The sequence below is a fragment of the Leptosomus discolor genome, chromosome 1 (genome assembly GCF_034619465.1).
Source record: "Leptosomus discolor isolate bLepDis1 chromosome 1, bLepDis1.hap2, whole genome shotgun sequence".
NCBI classification, from domain to species: Eukaryota; Metazoa; Chordata; class Aves; order Leptosomiformes; family Leptosomidae; genus Leptosomus; species Leptosomus discolor.
This window is the reverse complement of record NC_141391.1, coordinates 57,903,821-57,927,289: the sequence shown is the minus strand read 5'-3', so window position 1 is coordinate 57,927,289 and position 23,469 is coordinate 57,903,821. Positions and strand designations below refer to the sequence as shown.

Genomic DNA, 23,469 nt, shown 5'->3' with positions numbered 1-23,469 from the left:
CTAAGGTTTGTTCTTTGTCCTTTTCCTACCATTATAATAATATTGGAAAAAGTTACTTTAATATTTACTTTAAGGCTTTTAACTATATTCTTAAAGTAAATTACTTGTTCATGACCAGTATTCCACTTCCTTGCCCAAATTAAGAAACATTTGGACAATCTTTCATTGCACATCTACTTCACAAATGTAATGCTTCATGTATAAAAGTCAGGTTTAAGATTTACATCTTCCCTCACCCAAACTTTATTAACATTTTGGGACTTGCATTGGGCTGTCATACCTTTTAATTTTAATAATGAGTATCTAGTTAGACAAATTTGCTTCACAGAAGTCTAAACCTGACAGATTCTGCTGATGGGCAGAGCTTTTCTTCATATGTTTTGGGAGATTATTTAAACTAATTATTCACGTTCTGGAATGCATAAGCGCTGTTTTATCAAAGACTGTCCAAACCACTGCACCTTCTCTGTAAGTTTATTTCCTTGTTTTAATCTGGAAGGATCTACAGACGGCTGTTGACAAGTGTACTACTTACTGCTTGCAAAATTCTGTGGCACATCATTTATGCTCAAGCAACGCATGCTGTTGCCAGCCCTGTCACTGTTTGCTGACAGCAAGCTTAAGCTCGATTTGTCTGACTTACAGTTGTTATGACATTTTGCAAGCACGAATTGATGCTGTTTCTTTTATAATACAGCGTAGCCCAGACCCTATCACTCTTTCATCTCAACAACATGTCAACTCCAATGGCTATAATGAAAGTCAGATGTTAATTGTTTCACTGGCAATGCAGTTTAGTGGGAAGAGATGGGGCTGGCTGCTACTGGCAGCATGAGATGAATACACAGAACGTAAGGATGGTGCCTGTCTTGCAGCTGGCTCAGCAGGAGTAGGAAGAAGTCTAGGAGAGCTGGGTTGTGATTAGTTGTATGAAGTCCAGTTGGAGGTCAGTAAGTAGTGGTGTACATCAGGAGTCAACACTGGGTCCAAAACTGTCTGGCATCTTCATAAATGACCTGGGTGACGGGGCAGAGGGCAGCCTCAGCAAGTCTGCTGCTGATAAAGAACTGGGAGGAGAGGCTGATACACCAGAGCGTTGTGCTGCCATCCAGACAGAGCTCAACAGGCTGGAAAAACGGGGCATTGGGAACCTCATGAAGTTCAAAAAAGGGAAGTGCAAAGTCCTGCATCTGGGGAGGAACAACCCCAGGCACCAGTACAGGCTGGCAGCTGCCCAGCTGGAAAGCAGCTTGGCAGAAAAGGACCTAAGGGTCCTGGTGGACACAAAGTAGAACGTCAGGCAGCAATGTGCCCTTATGGCAAAGGTGGCTAACGATACCCCTGGCTGCATTAGGGGGAGTGTTGCCAGCAGGGAGAGGGAGGTGATTCTTCCACTCTACTCAGCACTGCAAGGCCACATGTGGAGTATTGTGTCCAGTTCTGGGCTCCCCAGTACAAGAGACACATGGACATACTGGAGAGAGCCCAGTGAAGGGCCACAAAAATGATGAAGGGACTGGAGTACCTGTCTATGAGGAAAGGCTGAGAGAGCTGGAACTGTTCAGCCTGGAAAAGAGAAGGCTCAAGAGGATCTCATCAGTGTGTACAGGGGGTGCGAAGAGAACAGAGCCAGGCTCTGCTCGGTGGTGATCAGTGACAGGACCAGAGGCAAAACTGAAATACAGGAGGTTCCCTCTGAACGTCAGGAAACGCTTTTCCATTGTGAGGGTGATTCAGCACTGGCACAGGTTGCCCAGAGAAGTTGTGAAGACCTTGGAGATCTTCAAAAACTGTCTGGACATGGTCCTGACAACTGTCTCTAGGCTGTCCTGCTTTAGCAGGGGGGTTGGACCAGCTGACTTTCAAAGGTCTCTTCCAACCTCAACCATTTTGTGGTTCTGAGACTGCAGAGAAATAACAGCATGGCATGGACCCATTCCATCAATTATTTTTTCATGAAGATTAATAGCTCTTTGGTTACTTCAGACACATGTCCCACATTCCTATTTTCTTAGGTCTCTTGCAGTTTCCTCTGCTCCTTTCAGTCACACTCCCTGCAGCAGGCCACGGTGATAATACTGAAGAGGAGTGCAGTGACCACTTACTGAATTTTCGAGAATTGCTTCACGGATTTCTGCAATGCACCATCTCCTGGAATTAAATACCTACCTTACTTTGTACCACCAAACTGTCCTAAACACTGTTAAACCACCAGGAGTCTCCCCCCCCCCCCCGAAGTATCTGCAGTATCTGGGAACGAGAGGTGACAGCGAGCGTTTCTGGTGGTGTTTAGTCCCATTAAGCCGGACTCGCCCCTGGCTCACGATGTGTTTTTCTGTCCGAAGAGGCGCGTGGACGCTTGGCTTGGCGCTGCGCTCACCGAGGGGATGCTTTCCATCAGTAAGAGCCACGCACAGGCGAGAAACCAGATGCAAAAGAGCACAGCACCCCCGGCCCCGGCGCCCGCTTCCCCCTGGTCGGAGGCTCGGCCCGCGCGGAGGTCCCCAGCAGTCCCCTGTGCCCCTCGGAGCGGGGCGGCCCTGCTCCCCTCCCGCGGGGAAATTGTCAGCACTGCGGGGGGGGGGGCGGCCCCTCGGCCCTCCCGAGGGAGGCGCGGTAGCGCCGCGGACAGGCTGAGGGGCGTCTCCCGCCCCAGCGCGGCCTCCGGGGCTGACCGGCGCCTCAGCCTCTGCGCTGGGGCGGGCGCCGCGGGGGAGCCGGGCCGACAGGAGGCGTCCTGCGGCGGGAGGGAGGGACGAGGCAGGGGGTGGCGGCCCTCCCGGAAACAGCGCGGGCCGGCGGTAAAGCGGCGGCGGCTGCCGCGGTGGGAGGTTGTCTCTGGTCCTGCGCCCTCGCCGCCGCCGGGCGGGCGGGTTGGCGCGGTGCGGCGCGGCATGGAAGCGGTGCCCCGCGAGGAAAAGCCCAACCCGCTGCAGGATGCCAACCTCTGCTCCCGGCTCTTCTTCTGGTGAGCGCCCGGGCTAGGGCGGCGGGGGGGGGGGGGGAGGGCAGCGCCGCCGCCGTGAGGTGCGGCCCCGGGGCGCTCGCCGGCGGGGAAGGCGCCGCCACACCGGGGCTTAGCGGTGCTCGGCTGGCCTGGCCTGGCCGCTCGGCTGCGGATCCTAGCCGGCGGCGGGAGGATGCTGAGCCCCGGCTAAGGGCCGCCCGGCTTGCACTTCAGCGCGGTTCTCGGGAGGGTCCGGGCGCTCCGGCGGGGGGCGGCGCGGGGGCGCTGCCCGCGCTCCTCCGTCGGCTGCCGGCAGTAACTCTGGTGCCGCGGCCCGGCTCCGACCTGCCGCCTGTCCCCGCGGGCCCGGCGTGTCAGCGCTGCCGGCTGGGGCAGCCCTCGCACGCAGGTGGCTGCGGGGAGCGTGGCGCGGCAAGGCGGGGCGGGGTCTCCTGGGGTGAAGCCGGCAGCCCGGGCCGGGCGGTAATCCCCGGCCGCCGTCTGCGTACAGCTCAGCCGGGGGCCTGCCCGCCTCGGGCAGGGCGGTCTCAACCGGGCGGGCGGTGCCGAGCACGGCCCCGTCGTCTCCTTCGAGCACATGTTTGATTTCCTCGGTTGCTGCGGGGAGGGGAGGGGAGGGGAGGGGAGGGGGAGGGGGGGGGGGGGGAGCTCCCCTGCCTCCTCGCCCGGGTCCCCAGGCCTGGGTGCGGGCGCAGGGCTGCTCCCTGGCATTGTTCTGCTTTCCCGCTGGCATAACGGATCGCGGCCAGGTATTGCTCATCTCGGCAGGGCTTGCTGATCTCGCTGTGGGCGTGGGGCTTTCCCCCTCCGTGGGTGAGGTGGTTTCTGAGCTGCATAGCTGCGGGGGAGTTTCCCGGTGTGAGGGAGGGCTGGGCAGCAGCCTGGCTGCTCTCATCCACGCTTCAGCTGCAGTCGGCTGCTTTTACTCTAGGGGGGCTTGCGGCGTCACCGAGCGAAGCCAGGGGGTGTTACGGTGTCGCCACGAACTTCTGTGGGACGGGGTGACTACTAGTCCAAAGTTACTGCTTGTTCTCTCATTGGTGGGGACCTTGGCGTGGGAATGTATAGTTACTCGAAGCAGTGAGGACTTACAGATCGTTTAGTTGCTTTGAAATATAATAGGAAAAGACGTGTGAAGTGAAATGGGAGAGCACCAAGTTTGTCTGCCTTAGCAGATCCCCTTTGGAAGAGTAGTTATGGAGGCAGCGCTTATTCTGTTTCATCTACTGTAGCCTGAGCCGGGGTGCACATGCTGTGTTATGTGGTGGAGGAGGGGGAAGGAAGAGAAGGCACGTGGGGCTCTCTTTTTGGAAGCCTCTGAAACACACAAAACTCTTTGATCCCATAAGCAACTCTGAGGAGATGCAGAAATCCCTTTTGGAAGGTAGGGTGATTTTAAAAACCATAAATTTTAGCTAAACAAATTTTCAAGGCTGTGTCCTCAGGTACTCTGTGCAAAAAGAAAGGAAAAAAAAAAAAAAAAGGAGGCTGTATGCTTGTGCAGAGCTCCCTGTGTTCAGCATTTTGACTTGTAGTATATTGTTTGACACCAGGCGTGCCCGTGTTGGAAACAGCTTTGCTAGGAAATCCAGACAGAATGGGACAAACCTCGGTTGGCCACATAACATTCCAGGGCTGCTTCTGGTCTGTTCCCTTTCCCTTGCTGGCATCTTCTGGTGTCACTGGTAGTTCTGCCAAAAACAACCCAGCTAGACTTGAAAAAGGAAGGGTGCAGTCCTCGTAGCTAGTTTTCTGACTGCTTCTGTCATCCTTTTGTTTTAGGCCTTTTGTATTTATATCCATGTATTGCAGCAAAGTGTTCAACAGCATCAATGAAGTACCTTAAATTTCCCAAGTTTTAGGCAAGCACCTGGAAGATTCTGTTTACCCCAAACGTGTTTGTAGGTTCTCACTGTGCAAAGGGAAGAGTAGTGGAAGACTGTGCTTGTGGGATGACAGCCCTGCTGAAAGTCCAGAGATCGATTGGAATGTCATGCTTTGAAGTCAGATGGTAGTGCACAACTGTAGGGCTTGTGCTTTGAAAAAGGGTTTAGTGGGGTATGGAAAGCTTTAGAAGTTGCCCAGGGTACTGTTTTTCAGGCTTTCATAGCAGTATAATTTCCAGCAGTGGAAATACCCTTTTAAAGTCTTCTCTTACCTGTGCTGCATGCGATCGTGAAAAATACCAGTATATCCTTGTTATTGACGAGTCAGAAAGCATTAATATTTTCTTAGTGAAAATTTCAACTGAAATGATGTCTGCAGTGGCTTAAATTGAGTAAGCAGGGACTGTCACTTTTCTCCTAGTTAATACTGTTTTACATAAAATCAAAGTGGTGTTACAACACCCTTCATTAGCTATAAAGCTAACTTTAAGGGTAGCTTTGAGAATTGTTCCTTTCTACAAAGCGTATAGCTTCTGACAGACAGCTGTGTGAGTACTCCTTTGGCACTGCTTCAGTTCAACTGCTGTTTCACACAGGATGTTCTGAGATGTTTTCAGCTGGAGAACTGAAAACCAGTGCTTGAGGAGGGTCATCCTGGGAGCAGTGGCGACCACCACCATGCGGTTGCTTGAGTGTGCCTGCTCCTCTCTCCAAATCCCAGGTGTTTGCTGCTTGTTGTCAGTGAGGTTAGAAAGCAGGGCATTGCAGGTAGCTGGGAAAGGGTCCTTCTTATTTTTATTTTATTTCTATTTTGCTCCAAAAGTGCAATTTGCCGTTGGAAGGCAGCACTCCCTCATTTGTTGCCAGTGGTGTGGAAGAAAAGCTAAAATTATTGCTTGTCAGAAACAGGATCAAACTCACAGGAGAAAAGAAGTGATGTTTTCATTGAATTATAAAACTAAGGTAATGAGTGTGTAGGCTGAAGACACATTCTTCTCCCATTGTTCAAAGCTTGCCTTCTTGCTTTTGGGTTGTGACTTTGACAAGTATGAGCTTGACGAACATTAAACACTCTAGTAGTACATTCATGGGAAAGAGGAGCATCTGGGTTGTGTGTGAATATTGTTATTTTTATAATGCATCCCTTACGTAATGTTACTCTGGATGTTACAAGAATAAAAACCTGCTTATGACAGAAGTATGAAGATCAGGGCAGTTGCAAAATATTCTTGTTTTCCATATTTCTCACTGAATTATCTATATTAACATAAGATTATCAAAGCCCAAATTGTTGTTCTGGGTGTTTCAGATATTACTGTAACTACTGACCTTCAGAGTCACAAGTTCCCATGCTCACCAAGCTTCTTTAAGCTCTGGCTGGTAGTTCAGTTACAGTTAGCAGCGCTCAGGTGTATTTCTAATGTACTTCACCTATGTTTTGTTGTTGTGATTTCTTTTTTTTTGGTCTTGGTTTGTTTTTTTTTTTTTTTTGTGTTGCTGGCTCAGCTTCCTGGTGAGAATGAGGTATTTGAAGGATGGGTAGCAGGATTTGCTTTCTTTTTTAGGTCTGTCAAAGAAAGAGAGAATTCAGTCTAATGTTTTTCATGTTTACACAGCTATTCCGCTGTAGAAAGTATTTGAGTTTAAAAAGCCTTATACTCCATACTTTATGCAGTTGAGAATAGCACTTTTCACATCTTTTTTTTCTGCTGTGGGAGGTGGGGATTATTAAATTAATAACCGCACACAGTAAGAATATTTCTGTTTTCTGTTAACCCATCTTTGAGCTTGTATGTTCATTAAGTGGCAGGTGTATTTTTATTTGCTTATAGCACTTGCTCCCTTGATTTAGCAAAGATGTTCTAGCTATACAGCAGTTGAATTTTTATGCACTCTGTTGTTCAGGCATTGAATCCCCTTCAGTGCAAAGTTACAAAACATGGGCTATGATTAAATTTTTAAAAGACTGGATAACTTTTGGCCCATTGAGAACATGAGAAGAAGGGCAAGCTGGAACACCCTGAAAAGGGTATCCAGTGTTTTTGTTCAGAGAAGTAAAAGAAATTAAAGTCCTTCTAGATTTAATGTATTTATCGTTTATTTTTAATAATGATAGTAATTACTTACCTGTCACAGACTAGGTGAGACCATGACAAGTTCTCAGCTCCTTTGGAGGACTGGACACTGTCATCCTAAGGCTGGGTGCCTTTTTACATCGTTACTTGACATGTGACAATTGCCATTACAATAACAGCATTAAAACGTGAACTGAAAACCTGCTTCAAGGCATCCACACAGTTATGATTCCAAGGAATAAACGATTGGTTTATCATTACCTGTTGGTGTTTGACAACATTGTTTTTGGCTTACTAAGCATGTGCTTTAGGGAAAATGACAAAACCAGTAAGTCTTCTTCATGGCTCTGACTTGGTGTGCAGTGGGAGAAGAGTAAAAAAAAAAACTTTACCTTTAGATTTAAGTGTGAACTGAAAGGGGTAAGCGATAAGCGCAGATATGCAAGTCCCAAGATTTTCAGTGACGACTGCGCAGTATGTAGCTGTTTGTTTGACCAAATGCAGTCATGTCACACACCTCTCTTGTAGCAGTGTAACTACATGCTTTCCTTCTCTTCTTCCTCCTCTCTCACCCAATAGCTTAGCATTGGAAGGGCCACTGACTGATTTGGTTTGGCTCTTGAGTAAGCCTAAAAGTATCACCTGCATTTTAGTCCTGTAACTTCACTCTCTTCAAAGGCATATCTTGCCTTGCATTGAAAGAAGTTGGGGGAAGAATTCGTTGCCATTCTTGGAAGTCCAGCAGTGCCACCATTAAAACTGATCCATGTTCCTCACTGTGTCAGAGAATAGATTTGCATGTGAGGATTTCACAGTTACTTCAGGTAACGAATGAAAATATCAAGCCGCATCAGGCTTTGTGATTTGCCTGGGATCTTGCCTGTTACCTACTGAATTCCCACTGGCAATGCCTGAAGTTGCCAATGCCACTTTATAAAGATCTCTGAGGTATCTAATTTTAGTTAATTTACTGACTTACTGGTGCAGGATGATTGTGGTACTGTAAGACACTCTAAAGAACTATGTAAGCATCTTCAGAACAAATAAACAGAAAACACATTTTCAATATCCAAAGAATGAAATTGCACTTGCTTCTTTTATTCTCCTCATTGAAAGAAGGCTGAGGATCATACATAAAAAGTTTTTTTTAAAGATAATGCCTTGTTTGTTAATCTATCAGATATTTAATATCCAGTAGTCAAATTTGAATCATTCAGTCTCTTGGACTGCTGCATTAATTTGTAAGTTTTGCCTGTTTTATTACAAGATAGCTGTATTATGCAGAAGAAAATACTGTTTGGAAAGCGTTGTTTATGAGCTAGTGAAGTTAAAATGTGTGGGTAAAGAGTGCTAAATAGATTATATTGACTATGGCAAGTGTGTATAAACTATCATAATGTTAGCATTTGCTATCTACAGTAAACATCTGTGCTTAGATACGCCATTAGATGAACTGTTTGAGTGTAATGAAGCACTGAGGCTATTTGCCTTTGGAATGCCCTACGAAAATCATACTGTATCATTTATGAGAGAAAATGTCCCTCATAAATCCTGCAAAACTTCAAAATTAGGTATGTGTTGTGCTGCTGTTTTTTTCTTTTTTTTTTTTTTGTTTGTTTTTTTTCTAAAAATGATTTTTTCCTTCCACTTCTAGAAGATTCTTCAAGGCCTTAAGTAGAGTTGAGGAGGGAGATAGCACAGTTAGATTTTGGGAGTGGAAGGTTAAAAAGACCAGTCATCTTTTTTTTTTTTTTTTTTTTTTTCCCTATCCCTGGCACCCAACCACTTGTAATACAAGTGTGAATTCACAGGTAATATGAATTCTTCCTATTCCCATTACTTGTGAGAAAGGAAGTTAATACAGAAATTGCTACCATTAGATTTCAGCATTTGCATTTGCTTTTGGAAATTGAAATCAGAGACTATTATGCTCACCTAGACTTTCTAGGTTTGAGCCTTTTTCTTTGTATTGTTGGTTACTTTCTTCTATTAAATGTTTATGTAAGCTATAACACAGTTTAGATGCATTTTTTCAAATGATGAAGAAACTGCTCCCTCCAAATAAGTTGTTTCAGTAGTAACTAGCCTGAGATTAGAAACTTGTTTGGATGACCCATTCTTTTCTGTGAAATTGAAAAGTGTTTTTTTTTTCCTCACACCTTCGCTGTATGTAATTACTTAGGCTTTACTTCAAGAAATAGCTTGTATTAAAATTTATTGGTATAAGGCATAATCTTCAGACCTTTGCATCAAAACTTTAGTATTTTGGATGTTCTTCTTGGAATGTGGGTGCTGGGTTTGGAATCAATATTTTAGTGATAGTCTTTGGAATGCCACAGGTACAGGTGATGCTGTCCCTCCATTCACTGCTTCCAGGCCTTGCAGAAAATGCTAGCTGCAGTATGCTTCCCCCCACCCTGCCGTTCCTCACCCTGTTTGTACTTCTTCTTGCCATCTGGAATATCAGGAAGTATGTTAGAGTAATTAGATATTTCATATCTGGCTGATGCGTTGTAGATGAACAGCATGAAAATATCCCGGAATAAGTGCAATCAAATACCAATTGGGTTACGATCAGCATCAGAAACTGGATGTTCAGCAGCTTAGCTGTGTATGCTGGGCTGTGAAAAAGCAACAGCTTGGAAGATGAGATGAAGCTGAGTATCAAAGGTTAATACAGTCTGGCATTGGAACTGGAAGCCTGAAGGGTGTTTCTGAGTTAATATGGCTTTGAAGTAATTTCATTGTATTCCTATTTTTTTTCCTGCTGTAAGCAATGAGAAAATCTACTGTTTAAGCCGCAGTAAGCCGGGGAGGGAAGTTGCAACCAAAACACCGGTTGAAAAGGATCTGAAGAAATACCAGAAATTATTCTGTTTACTTTATTAATTGTAGATGGCTGCCTTGGTAAGGGGAAATGGGAAAAGGCAGCTTACTGAAGAGAATGGGTGAGCATGTGAAATAGAGATGGGTTTTAAAAAAAATAAAAATCACAATAACTACAAACTGTCGCAGTAATATTTATGAATTCTTGCAAAGTAACAGTGGAGACTGTCGGTGTGTATGCGGTCTGTACATCCCATCCCATCCATGCTCCTCTGGACTGAGAGCAAGCATATAGCAGTGTTGGATTTGCACTGCTGGTGTATAACTTCAAGTCATGAAGGTGGGTAATGGCTAGTACAATGAAGCAGGTAGACAGATGAGGTAAGCCATGCAGGATAAGCAACGTGGATTTATAATCAAAAGGTCCAGTGAGGAAACCCCATTAATTTTACAAAAAAACCCAGCTGCAAAGTAGGTGATTAAAGAGAAAGAAATACGTGTTACTTTGCAGCTTAGCAGTTGAAGTAGTGCTTCCAAGCTGCTCAGGGAGATGAAATCCTAGTTTTATGGAAGAATTTGAGTAAACAAAGACTCTCCTGTGCAACTGTTGAAAAATAACTGGACATTGAGTGTAAACAGATGATGCTTGCAATGTAATGCACAAATAGGCTTAAGAGGAGTGGGGGAAATGCAGTTTGTAAACCACCTCCTTAAGGAATTAGTTGATGAGAGTACAGGATGTGGCTTTGACTGGGTGCTGTAAAATTACTGAGAAGTTAAACTTCTGCCTATAATTACAAATAAAGAAAAAAAAGAATTAGAAAAGTAGTCTGTGTAGTTTGATTTTTCTGACTTGGCCAGTGATAAAGGAAGGCCTTTGGTGAAACTGGTGAAACTAAAATTTCTCGCTTGTGCAGAGGAAATTACCATAATGTGTTAGTGACTGACTGTGCTGTAACTGTTGAGGGACTGGTCAGGGCAACTGAAGCCTGTGGGTGCGCCCAGGGTACTGACAGACACATCCTTTGATTTTTGGGATGTTTTTTATTTGTGTCAGCTTCGTAGTGTAATTGCAAATGCTTCTTGGCTGATGTTTTGTGACAGACTTTCTCAGTTCGTGAAGAATTTGCAGTATGTGCATGGGTTTCTGGAGGGCTCTGCAAGCCTGCTCTGCAGTGTGAGAATGGTACTTTTTTTGAGCATTGTCAAGCAGGACACGATATAAATCCAAAGGTACAGCAGGTCCCATCCCTGGGTTACTGAACCAGTTGAGCTGGACACTGCTATTAGTTTAGTATACCTGTCCGTAAGGTATTTCTTCCTTGACTGAAAGGCAACTCTTTTAGGATGCTAGCAAAGCTGATTTGAAAGCTTTCTCATTTAGGAAATTTTATTTCATGTGTGAAAGAGTAGCATGACTATTCTGACGGCATAATGACCCTGCCTTTTGAATAGCAGGGCCTGATTCTCTTACATGCTGTCTCTGTGAAGAAGGGGATGACTTGAGACCTCCCCTTGAAGTCTCACTTCTGTTATAAGGATAAGAAAATACTGCCTTCCTTAGCTTTTTCTGCACACCTTTCCAAAATCCTGGTGAAGCTGCTCTAATTACAGCTAGTAAAAATTGCACTTTCCTGAACAACTAAGTAAACTGTGGCTGGTTGACTGTGTTGTAATGTTACAGGGTGTGTAATGTCAGGGCCCAGGAGTAGCGAAATGCGGGAAGTAAGTGTTTATATTGTGGTCTTTGTGTATCTGCTGCTTCAGAAATGAATCACTTTCTTTTTTTATTAGTGCCCAAGGTACTGCTGTAGAGGTGGAAGCTTTTTGGGGTCAGAGCAGTGAGTTACTGTTTTGTAGTTGGCTATCTCTCAGGTTTGCACCAGGTTAAAGAGTGATTTTTTTAATTTTTTTTTTTGATCTTTATTCCTAGTGGCAACAGTATTCTAGCAGTAGCAGAGACTAATTCTGGGCTTCTTTCCAGACTGATGTCTTTGATCAGCTTATCACCTTGATAGGACAGAAGGTACTCGGGATTCTTCCAGATACTCACATTTTTATGTGTAGCTCATGCTAGCAAAAAATTGGGCTAAGCTCTTTGAAAGGCATCATGTAAGCCCTGTGTGTTGAAATAGTGACTAAAATGAGGTGATGTGTAAGAACCAAATAATTATCCAAAATTCTTAGCAAACAGGAAGGTATCTGGGGAAAGAGAAGACAATGACTAAGGGGTCCTATTTTTATTTAAGTCGAAGAGCTTCTTCAGAAGGAAATACAGAAATGTGGGGTTGAGGTGTGAGTCTTTCCTCCCCACCACATTGCTTCTCTCTTTCTTCAGGCAATAGATTGGTAGTGAGTCCATTTTATGTCCATCCTTAGGATAAAAGGAGTAGTTTGCATCACTGTCGGTATATTCCCTCCATTTCTCTAGGTCATCTTTAATTTTGTTTATTATTTTAGCATTTTTATTACAGAATAATGGAGCTTGCATGGTTTCTGTGTTCATAACAAGCTCTGCTTTTCTGTGGGCTTTTTTTTTATCCCCCCTTGAAGAGATCAGTGTTAGCTGATCTCTGTTTTGACAAAAGACATACAACTCGTAACTAGTAGTCTTCCTTTATGGCTAAGTTGAGGTTTCAGGGATGTTCTTTATGTAGGCTGTTGCCTTGTTTGCCAGCTTACTTTAGTAGTCCTCTTACAGCACTGTTTAACTTAACTGAGCCTTCAGGCAAGAGAAGGGCTTGGTTAGTTTGCTTGTTAGGAGTGTGTGACTTGAGTAACAGCAGGCTGTGTTAAATAGGTTGGTCTCAATTCTGCGCAGAGAATTCCACGGCGCATAATCTGCATGTGGCATCCTGGTGGAAATATTTACTTTAATGACTGAGTATGAACATCTGTTAAGTCTTCTGTCTGAAAGTAGACCTTCCAGCATGAAGTTCAGGATGCATCAGTGAGATGGTGAAACTTGAACTGTTCTTGCTCTACTGAGAATTTGCAGTGGACAAATAGAAGACCTCATTCTTGGGCTAAAAGCTTTTCAAGGACTAAGTGTAATGTGAAATTTGAAAAGAAAAATTTTTAACCTTCTTCTAAAGATCTTCAAGTATAGTCTACAGTAATGCAACATACTGTTAAGAGCTTTTGTACTCTTAAGACCTCCATAGTAGTAGCTCTTGAAGATCAGCATTTTGGGGGAGGGTAGTCAGAAAGCTCAACAATGGGTGGTTTTAAAATTTTTGTTTCTTTTTATGCATTTTTTTTTCATAACCCTACAGAAACATGTGGACTTGTGCTGAGTCCTTGCCATGTTGTCCATTATAATAAATGACTCACAAAATGAATTGCCACAGTTTTCTGTATACTCTGGGTTGGTTTTCCTTGCCTTCAATATAGAGTATGTAGTGCAACATATTTCTGTTTTCAAAATTATGGTTTTAACTGACAGAAAAATGTGAGAAGCCCTGAATTTGCGCTTGATCTCACTGAAACTAATAGTCTGAAAATCTTGAGATTTTTGGAAGTTTTTAGCCTGCACTGTTATCTCCGTCTGCTACTTAATTTGGAAATTCACTTTCATGGCACATACAGTGCTTGATTGGTGTGGAGATGGAGGGGACAGAAGGGATTTGCTACAAACCATAAGAACTCAGTGGGGGTGGTTGTATTATTAGTAAGGTTTTTTTGAGCGTTTAAGGCCAAACAATAAGCTAGATGGTTCTAGTGATCCTGTAGACTTGAGACCGTTGTCTTTCATCTGGTTACTTTGAAAGTGGACTACACTGTGCCATTGATCAATACTTCCTGCTGCTGTGGCTTGTAGTGCTGAATCAAACTCATGTGATAGAGCAGTCACCCTTAACAGAAGCATTCATAGAATCACAGAATGGTTTGGGTTGGAAGGGACCTTGAAGATCATCTAGTTCCAACCCCCCTGCCATGGGCAAGGACAACTTCCACTAGACCAGATTGCTTAAAGCCCCATCCAGCCTGGTCTTGAACACTTCCCAGGGAGGGGGCAGCCACAGCTTCTCTGGGCAACCCATTCCAGTGCCTCGCCACCCTCACAGTAAAGAATTTCTTCCTAATATCTAATCTAAATCTCCACTTTTTCGGTTTGAAACTGTTACCCCTCGTCCTATCGCTACCCTCCCTGATAAAGAGTCCCTCCCCATCTTTCCTGTAGGCCCCCTTTAAGTACTGGAAGACCACTATGAGGTCTCCCCCGAGCCTCCTCTTCTCCAGGCTGAACAACCCCAACTCTCTCAGCCTGTCCTCATAAGGGAGGTGCTTCAGACCCCTGATCATCCTCATGGCCCTCTTCTGGACTTGCTTGAGCAGGTCCATGTCTTTCTTATGCTGGGGGCCCCAGAGCTGGATGCAGTACTCCAGGTAGGGTGTCACCAGAGCAGAGTAAAGGGAGAGAATCACCTCCCTTGACCTGCTAGCCATGTTTCTTTTGATGCAGCCCAAGATAGGGTTGGCCTTCTGAACTGCAAGCACTTATTGCTGGCTCGTGTCCAGTTTTTCATCCACCAGTATCCCCAAGTCCTTCTCAGCAGGGCTGCCCTCAATCCACTCATCCCCTAGCCTGTATTGATACTGGGGGTTGCCCAAATCCAGGTGCAGGACCTTGCACTTGGCCTTGTTGAACTTCATGAGGTTTGCATGGGCCCACCCCTCCAGCCTGTCAAGGTCCCTCTGGATGGCCTCCCTTCCCTCCAGTGCGTCGGCTGCACCATGCAGCTTGGCGTCATCAGCAAACTTGCTGAGGGTACACTCAATCCCACTGTCCGTGTTGCTGAGAAATGTGTTAAAACAGTGCTGGTCTCAATACTGACCCCTGAGGAGCGCCACTCGTCACTGGTCTGTGCTCAGACATCGAGCCATTGACCACAACTCTGAGTGCTGCCATCTAGCCAATTCCTGATCCATCCATCTGTCAAATCCATGTCTCTCCATTTTAGAGACAAGAATGTCGTGCAGGACAGTGTTGGATGCTTTGCACAAGTCAAGGTAGATGATGTCAGTTGCTTTTCCCTTATCCACCAACGCTGTAACCCCACTGTAGAAGGCCACCAAATTTGTCAGGCACGATTTTCCCTTAGTGATGCCATGTTGGCTGTCCCCAATCACCTCCTTATTCTCCGTGTGCCCTTGCATAGTTTCCAGGAGAATCTGCTCCATGATCTTGCTGGGTGCAGAGGTGAGACTGACTGGCCTATGATTCCCCGGGTCTTCCTTTATTCCCTTTTTAAAAATGGGGGTTATGTTTCCTCTTTTCCAGTCAGTGGGAACTTCACCAGACTGACACGACTTCTCAAATATGATGAATAGTGGCTTAGCCATTTCATCTGCCAGTTCCCTTAGGACCCACAGATGAGTCTTATCAGGTCCCATGGGTTTGTGCACCTTCAGGTTCCTTAGATGGTCTCGAACCTGCGCCTCTTCTACAGTGGGTATTTCTTTGTTCTGCCAGCCCCTGCCGTTGTTCTTTTCTGTGGCCTGGTTGTGGTTTTCACTGTGTTTTGAAAAGTCTAAGAAAAAGGAATGGTGCTTGTGGTGGTTTGGTGTCTGCTAGGGTTTTGGTAGTGGGGGAGGGACCTACAGAGATGGCTCCTGTAAGAGACTTTGAGAAGCTCCCCCGGCTCAATTTCAGACCCGCCTCTGGCCAAGACCAGACCAATGGTGCCTCTGTTAAAAACTATTTGAGTGAAAGAAGCCCTTGATTGTGTCTCCCTTGTTCTGTCTGTTTGTGTTGGTGAGCAAAGCGGGGTGGGAGAGAGACAACTGTGCGGACACCCAGGTCCGTGAGGAAGGAGAGGGGAAGCTGTGCCGGAGCAGAGGTTCCCCTGCGGCGCACGGTGGGGTGGCGGCTGAGCCCCTGCAGCCCCTGGAGCCCAGCGGTGGCCCAGAGGTTGGCCTGCAGCCTGCGGAGGGCCCCGGGCCGGAGGAGCAGGGACCGGGCCCGGAGCAGCCGCGACTCCGAGGCAGCCCGCGCTGGAGCCGCCCGTCGGTGGGAAGGCGGCAGCCCCGGGAGGGACCCGCGCTGGGGGGTTCTGGGGAGCTGCGGCCCTGCGGGAAGGACTCCCGTTGGGGCAGTGGGTGGAGGGCTGTCTGCCGGGAGAGGGACCCCGTGGTGGGGCAGGGGAGGGCTGCGAGGGCCCCTCTCCGTGAGGAGGAAGGAGCAGCGGAGACACCTTGTGCCGGACGGACTGTGACCCCCATTCCCTGCCCCCTGCGCTGCTGGGGGGGGAGAGGGAGCAGAGCTGAGCCCGGGAAGACCAGAGGGGTGGGGGGAAGGTGCATTGTTTCTAAGACCTGGTTGTATCTCTCCTTATCCTTGATGGTGGTGGTTGTTCATTAAATGTATGTTATTCTCCACAAGTTGAGCCTGTCTTTTGCCCATGACCATAACTGGTGGGTGAGCCCTCCCTGTCCTTTGTCTCGAACCTCAAGCCCTTTTGGTTGCATTTTCTTCTCCGCATCCCCTGACAGGGTAGCGGTGAGCGAGTGGCTGCGTGGTGCTTTTGGAGCCAGCTGGGTAGGCTCAAACCATGACAGTGTTCTACAGAGTAACATTAAGACCATTGTTTTATTTTTTTGAAGTGTAAATTTAAGTATATTTTTGAATTGTCTTTTATTTTCCTCTGTGCATTCTGCTATATGCCAATAACAGACAGCACTATTCAGCACTGGTGAGGCGACAGCTGGAGTCTTGAGTCCAGTTCTGGGCTACCCACTACAAGAGAGACAAGGACATACTGGAGAGAGTCCAACAAAGGGCCACAAAGATGGTGCAGGGACTGCAGCACCTGTCCTATGAGGAAAGGCTGAGAGAGCTGGGATTGTTCAGCCTGGAGAAGAGAAGTCTCAGGGGGATCTCATCAATGTACATAAATACCTGAAGGGAGGGTGCAAGGTGGATGGAGCCAGGCTCTGCTCAGTGGTGCCTGGTGACAGGACCAGAGGCAATGGGCACAAAACTGAAATACAGGAGGTTCCCTCTGAACATCGGGAAACACTTCACTGTGAGGGTGACCGGGCACTGGCACATGTTGCCCAGGCAGGTTGTGGAGTCTCCCTCCTTGGAGATCTTCTGAAGCCATCTGGATATGGTTCTGGGCAACCAGCTCTGGGTTGTCCTGCTCGATAAGGGGTTTCGACCACATGACCTGCAGAGGCCCCTTCTAACCAGCCTCAGCCATACTGTGATTCTGTAATAAATATCCTATTTATGCTCCTTGTTAAATGTCAAAACAGTTTTTGTTTTCAGCACCTAGGCAGCAGGTCAGTAATGGAATCTCGTAACCTTTTCCATATACATGACAAGGATCGATCCCTGTGTTTTCCTGAAAGGGCTGCCTCATCCTGATTCTCATGCTAAAGGAGTTTGAGAAGATAACTTGTTCTCTATCCTTTTCTGTCAGAAAGGAGACCTGTGACTTGTTTATGGAGTACACTGTAGGCTAGTACTGATGTTGCAAGAGGAGGAATACTTGGTACTGGCCACATGAGTCAACCGAAGTCTACAGATCTTTACCATAGCTAACTGTCGTGGAGCGAATAGAGCCTCCAGTCTTGTCCAGCAGGCAGAAATTGTTTGAATGGCTTTGAGGTTATTTGCCTTGTGTCTGCTTTTTACGTATGGTCGACAGCAAGAACTGAGGCCGAAGAAGAAATGTTTCAATGGAGCAGATTCATTGTGTCAAACCTGGCAGAAGCTCTTCTGCTGGCCGGAGCAACTGATCTTTGATACATTTTGTCAGGAGCTGTAGGGAAATTGTGGCAGTGATTTGGGCCCTGGTGCTATTTGACCATACAGTCCAAGGAACAGACTTGTCTGACAAGTACTTTCTGCTTCTAGTTCTACCTTTAACGTACATTGAGGACTTAACAGCTCACATATACAGATCTTCAGTACTCACTCCAAGAGTTTAAAAAGGGCTGTTAGGCATCAAAGATGCTGCTCTAAGGATAAAGACTTAATCTGTGAATGAGTCACACAAACACTGTGCTAACATGCTAAGTAGTGATGGAAAAACACTATTAATCCCATTTGTTACATGCAGTTGTGCCATGGAGCCTGTAAAAAAGGTTTTTACAACTGTTCTGTCTTTGAAGAAACTCTGAGCCCCTGTTCTTGGGTTCAGTCTGTCCCTCCACCCTCTCTAAAACTGATCAACACACTTCTTATAAGCTAGTGTATACAAAATTTAATTGCAACATGCCCGAGCAAGAAATACAAAGCTAGCTGATGAGTCTTCATAACCACTGTTGTGGTTGTGAATAAATAAATGCCCTCATTGTAAACTATCCCAGTTTTGAATCCTCATGTGTAAGCCTTCCAGAAAATAATATACTTCACCTAGTGCACCAGGTGGTCTTTTAAAAAGTGTTTTGGTGAAGTCGGGGAATAATGAAGCAGCTGGGAACTTTCACAGACAATTCACAACAAACAAACACCTTGCTGTGAGTGCAAGAGTATTTTTTCCAACATGTCCATCCCTGACCTCTTGATTCTGATTGTGTTGCCCAACTGAGGAAGCACTTGTAGGAAACAAGCCTGAGAGCCAAAATCCATGTTTCTTCTGGAAGCCAAATATCATGGATTCAGTAGAGAGGCAAACTAAGGGGCAAACTGCAAATTACTTAACTCCCCTGTCCCACTAAGCCATGCCTGTTTCAAGTTGTCTTTTTCTTGCTTCATCTCATGTCAACTTGGTCACTTTTGTGCTTTCTGCCATGCATCTGTCTGCTCTGTGGAGTACAACTGAATCTGGACCTCCTTGACCTGCTTTTGAGGCTTGAGGGAGGATCTAGGTGCATAAAAGCTAGTTTTACTGTTCCATGTCAGTATTATTTCATCTAACAAAATACTACATTTTTCAACAAACTGACAGTAGCGCTATTAGAATTTGTTTTCACAATGCTCTCATAAAATACTGAGCTTTAAAAAGTCTGTCCACTAAGGAAACTGAGCTGTTAGACAATATTTTCTGGTTTTGAACCTACACACTGTGACAATGTGCTTTTTGTTTTTATTTCCAAACACTGGTAAGATCAGTTCTTATTAATAATCCATTATTTACCCATTTTTACATTGGAGTGGTTGTCTTTAACTTACTGACCTTTAATATGTCAAGAGGGCCATTGAACAGCAGTTTTTTCCTTATGTAAATGAATATCCACTTTAGTTACAAAAAGTGTCTTCTAGTATGTATTACACTTCTATGTACAACTGTCAATATTTTAATAGTTGGATTAAGTTCTGTTTTTTCCTAAATATTTAAAAGAATACTAATTTTCCTTAGTTCCTAGGAAACACTGTAAGAAAACAGTTGCCTTGAGGCCAAGAAGAGTTGTGATGGCTGTCTGGATGCCTGGTAGTAAGGTTCTATGGGGCATAAACAGCTTTAGGAAACAGGAAATGCTTTCCCGTTTGTAAAATGGGGGTGACTTAATTCTTAGGTAAGAGAAAAGTGCAGTAAAATGTGTGGAGATTGAGTGCCGCAGGAGAAGAGGAGGGAAGAAAGGGGTAAAAGGAGTAAAGAAATTACTCTTTTGGTCTGCTGATCAGTTTGTTAATAATTTGTATTTAAATAGGTGGTTGAATCCCTTATTTATTATTGGCCATAAACGGAAGCTTGAAGAAGATGATATGTATAAAGTGCTGCCAGAAGATTCCTCTGAGAAGCTTGGAGAGGAATTGCAATGGTAAGGAGGAAAATAATTGTTCTCTTTCACTGTATTTCTGCTGGTGAAGATGAGAGCCTTACTCCTATTCTAAAATTAAAAGAGGTTGTTGTAAAGTTTAGCAAGGTCTAGTGTTAAAAATGTGGAAGAACTGAGAGTAATATGTAGAACTTGTTTACCATGAAAGCATTTTAATTTTTTGAAGTTATACATAATGAGAAAGCATTAGAGTATTTCCATTATGTCATTTATAATTAATTTGACACTTTGCAGAATGCTTGGAAAAGAAGACTTTTCATCAACTATTACTGCAGTAATCCTTAATAAATGTTGTTACTGCAGCAATCCTTAATAAATCAGTCTGAGTCTTCTGGCCTGTGGTAGAACAGCTATGGGAACTTTCAAGTTTCTCTTTATAAAAGTGAGGAAAAAGTTTTAGGTTTTTTTCTTTGTTGTTTTTGGTTTTGAGCACAAACTGAATTAAGTGACAGCTGTCTCTCTATATGTGTATATAAATATATGTATGTTGAAAATAGACAACTCTGGTAAAGTGGATAAAATGCCTTGGACATCTAAAAGCTTGCATCTAGGAGGTTTTTTATCTTCTTATAAATACTCCTTCGTGGACTGTGTACCAATTCATGTTGTTATGGTCCCAGGAGGATCTGTCTTTTTCTTTAACAGGGAAGTATCTTCCAAGAATAACAGCTTATGTAAATTGTTTTGAACCTTGCAATAGAGAAGGTTTTTGTCTTCAAATAATCTTCTGTTAAATATAGAGGAAGAGGTGTCCCCTAGTGAAAGGTGGCCTCTGTATTCAGGAGGTGTGGCCTTGCTATTTCTTGCCTTTATGCTGAAGGTGCAGCAAGTCAACTTTCTTTCCTAATAGTTTGATTGAGATGAGAGACTCCTCAAGAAGTAAAAAGAATCCAGAAAGGATTATGTGCAGCTCTTATGTCATCCTGCTCTGGATGTGTCTTGAAGCAGTTCAGGGAGTTTGCTGTGGAGGAGGATGGACTGTTTCCAATGATTCTTACAGTAAAAGCATGCACTTTCCATGAGTCAGGAAATGGTAGAAATTACAGCATGCAAAAAAAAAAAAGTGGTATTTAATGCTTTCATGTACTTGGCCAAGAAGCAGAGAATATCATTCATAAATAGCCACTTAAGGAAGTAGCCTTTTCTCTTGGGCCAACAAACCCCACAGAAACTACACAGTTTCAAATCTGATTCTGAAGCATTTAGACAATAATTATAATACTTCTAACAACAAAAAAAAAAAAGGTAAACCGAAAAAGTTTTCTTATCCATACTGTATTCTTCAAAGTTTTGTACTTTGTTGCAAAATAATTTGGCTTTCATGCCTTAGACTCATTTCACCCCTCAAACTAGCAGGGTCAGAAGGTCTGGCAGAAAACGTTTAGCCTCCAGAAGCAAGGGGGTGTATCCTGTCTGACAACAGCGTGCTTTAAGAAGTCTGCTTAAATTCTGATACTTTCTTGTTAAAATCATGCTTGTTATTACTGCCTTTGATTTTAATGTGGGCAGATTGTGTCCTACTTGTGGGCAGACATGTGGTAATGCAAAGGTCTTTATCGCTCTGCTGCTGTAATCCTTGCCTTCAGAGAGACGTGTGGAATGTTAAGTGACAAAACTGCTGCAGACGGTTCCCTCTACTCTTGTGCCATGTCGGCTCATCCTCATCAAAGCACGTGGTGGAAAAAGGAAGAAAGGGCGAGATATGAGAAAGAGTTGTGCATCACAACCTTTCTAGGGAAGTGCAGAGCTTACAGGAACGAAGACACTCCATGCTGCCTCAGTTTAGTCAATAGTCAGGAGATCATATGATAATAGGCTATTAACTAAGGTGAGTGGCTGGCTGAATGGAGAGGAGAAGAAAGAAAGAATGGATTCCTCATTGGCAAATAGGTCAAAACTGATATCAGTCAACAGTGGTGAATTGTTTGTGGTTCTACAAAAGCAAATAGGCCTGTAATACTAAGTACTACATGTTTATGTGAATGAGAAAATATGACTGTTAACTTTTTGTTTTGTTTTGTTGTATGAAAGTGATCGTGGCTATCTGGCTGTAAGCCTGAAAGTATTTTATTCCAGGTAATTGCCTTGTGATTTTACTTCTATCCTCCAGCATGTTTGCGTTTTGTTTGTCAGGTACTGGGATAAAGAGGTGCAAAAAGCAAAAAAGAGAGGAAAAACGCCACGTTTAACAAAAGCCATTATTCTTTGTTACTGGAAATCATATTTAGTTTTTGGAATTTTCACGATGATTGAGGTAAGTGGTGTAAAATGTCATAGAACACACTTCCTAGCTAACAGCAGTGTAAACTTGGCCTCTTAGATGGTGTGATCCATACTGGTGACTTCATGCTGGGCTGTTCATGCTGCCTGTAATGTTCATGTGCACTCTCAGAAAAGTACAACAGAGCTATAGCCCCATAGAGACTGAAAAATTGAGTAGTTACTGTGGGATTATGGGTGTGGGACAGAGCTGATTTCAGTGTGGTATTTTTGAAACATTACAAGCCATTGACTTGCTTTGTAAGGCTTAGCTGTATTTTATGTATCTGAGGTGCCCAATAGAAAAAAAAATTTTGCTATATGTAAATGCCTGTAAAGAACATCTTTAAAAATGGAAGTCTAATATGTATTCTTGCAATTTTTATAACACCAAAGTTTTTACTGGTAATTTGGAGCATTCTTTTTAAAGATGCAGCTACATTTTAGTGTGGAACATATTTCTTTTGGATTATGTGTTGATAAAAATTGGCTTGACATTTTAGAACAGACTAGACAAAATAATATGGGATGTGACTTGCGGCAGTACTTGACTCTTGTTTGCCCAGTTACAAACTTGGGTAACATGGTATGATATGAAATTGTTAATACTTTTTTCCCTTCTTTTTCTTTCAGGAAACCCTCAAAATAATTCAGCCAATATTTTTGGGAAAAATAATTAGTTATTTTGAAAACTATGATTCCTCAGATGAGATAGCTTTGAATTTTGCATATTGCTACACAGCTGCTCTGTCTGTGTGCACACTTATTCTAGCTATAATGCACCACTTATACTTCTATCATGTACAGCGGGCTGGCATGAAGCTGAGGGTAGCTATGTGTCATATGATTTATCGGAAGGTAAGCAAACCTGTTTCCAGGTATATTTGGCATTTGACAGCTATTTCATTAGAGGAGTTTAAAAATAGTTATTTGTTATGTTCATGCTTGCAGTTCCATTGAAGTTACTTATTTGTAGAAATGTAATGCATGCTAATATGTATCAGACCTTAGTATGTGTGTGCTTTTGCACTCTCTTTGGTAATATGGTGTCTGAATGACGGCTTCAGTCCTCCTAGTGAAGGTGGTGAATTACATAGACAGAAACCCTAGGAGGAGCTGCTGATTTTCACCTGCTCATGCAGTCAGAGAGGAGCCCCTCCATTGCTGGTGGAAGGGTTGTGTGCTGGGGCCATAAGAGGCCGTCAGCATACAGCAGGAGAGGGGCAGAGCTCCCAGGGAATGTTGGCAGTTACTCAGCCCTGCAGTTTCATCCCAGAGGAGGGCATTATGCTTGGCTGTCACCATCTGCTTCAGCACTCTCAGTTGCCTGGGAATTGCATCACTGTTCAGTTCCTTCCCCACATGCCGCCCCCCCCCCCCCCCGTGGGATTTATTTATATTTTATTCCGGCAGTGCTGTAGAACTACTGAGTTGCCTCCTTTGTGGGTCAGAGAGGCTGCACCCTTCTCTTGAGGCACCCATCAGGTTAGCTCAGGGAGAGGTAGCAGTACAGCTGTACTGCTGCCCTCCGAGCTGGTGGGGATGCTAAGTGTGCGTCTTCATGGGCAAGTCCCTTCAGTATCCCTCCTACTTGGGAGGAGGAAGGAGAGGAGTGGGCACAGGAGACATAGTTCAGAATCAAGCTATATCCTGAAAGTAGGGTAGAGCTGTTTTTCAGTATCAATTACTGGTTGTACTGTGGGAGCACTGGAGTCCTTCATTA

General features: G+C 44.5%; 1 protein-coding gene across 2 annotated transcripts in view; it reads left to right on the top strand.

The window, feature by feature from the left end:
- Positions 1-2,894: 2,894 nt before the first annotated feature.
- Positions 2,895-23,469, top strand: part of ABCC4 (ATP binding cassette subfamily C member 4 (PEL blood group)) — a 156,639-nt gene continuing 136,064 nt past the window's right edge. For both annotated transcript variants that reach the window (XM_086482029.1, XM_086482028.1), the window contains exons 1-4: positions 2,895-2,968; positions 19,359-19,469; positions 21,621-21,741; positions 22,380-22,604. In XM_086482029.1, the coding sequence (XP_086338155.1) occupies positions 2,895-2,968; positions 19,359-19,469; positions 21,621-21,741; positions 22,380-22,604 (531 nt within the window). The remainder of the gene's footprint in view (positions 2,969-19,358; positions 19,470-21,620; positions 21,742-22,379; positions 22,605-23,469) is intronic.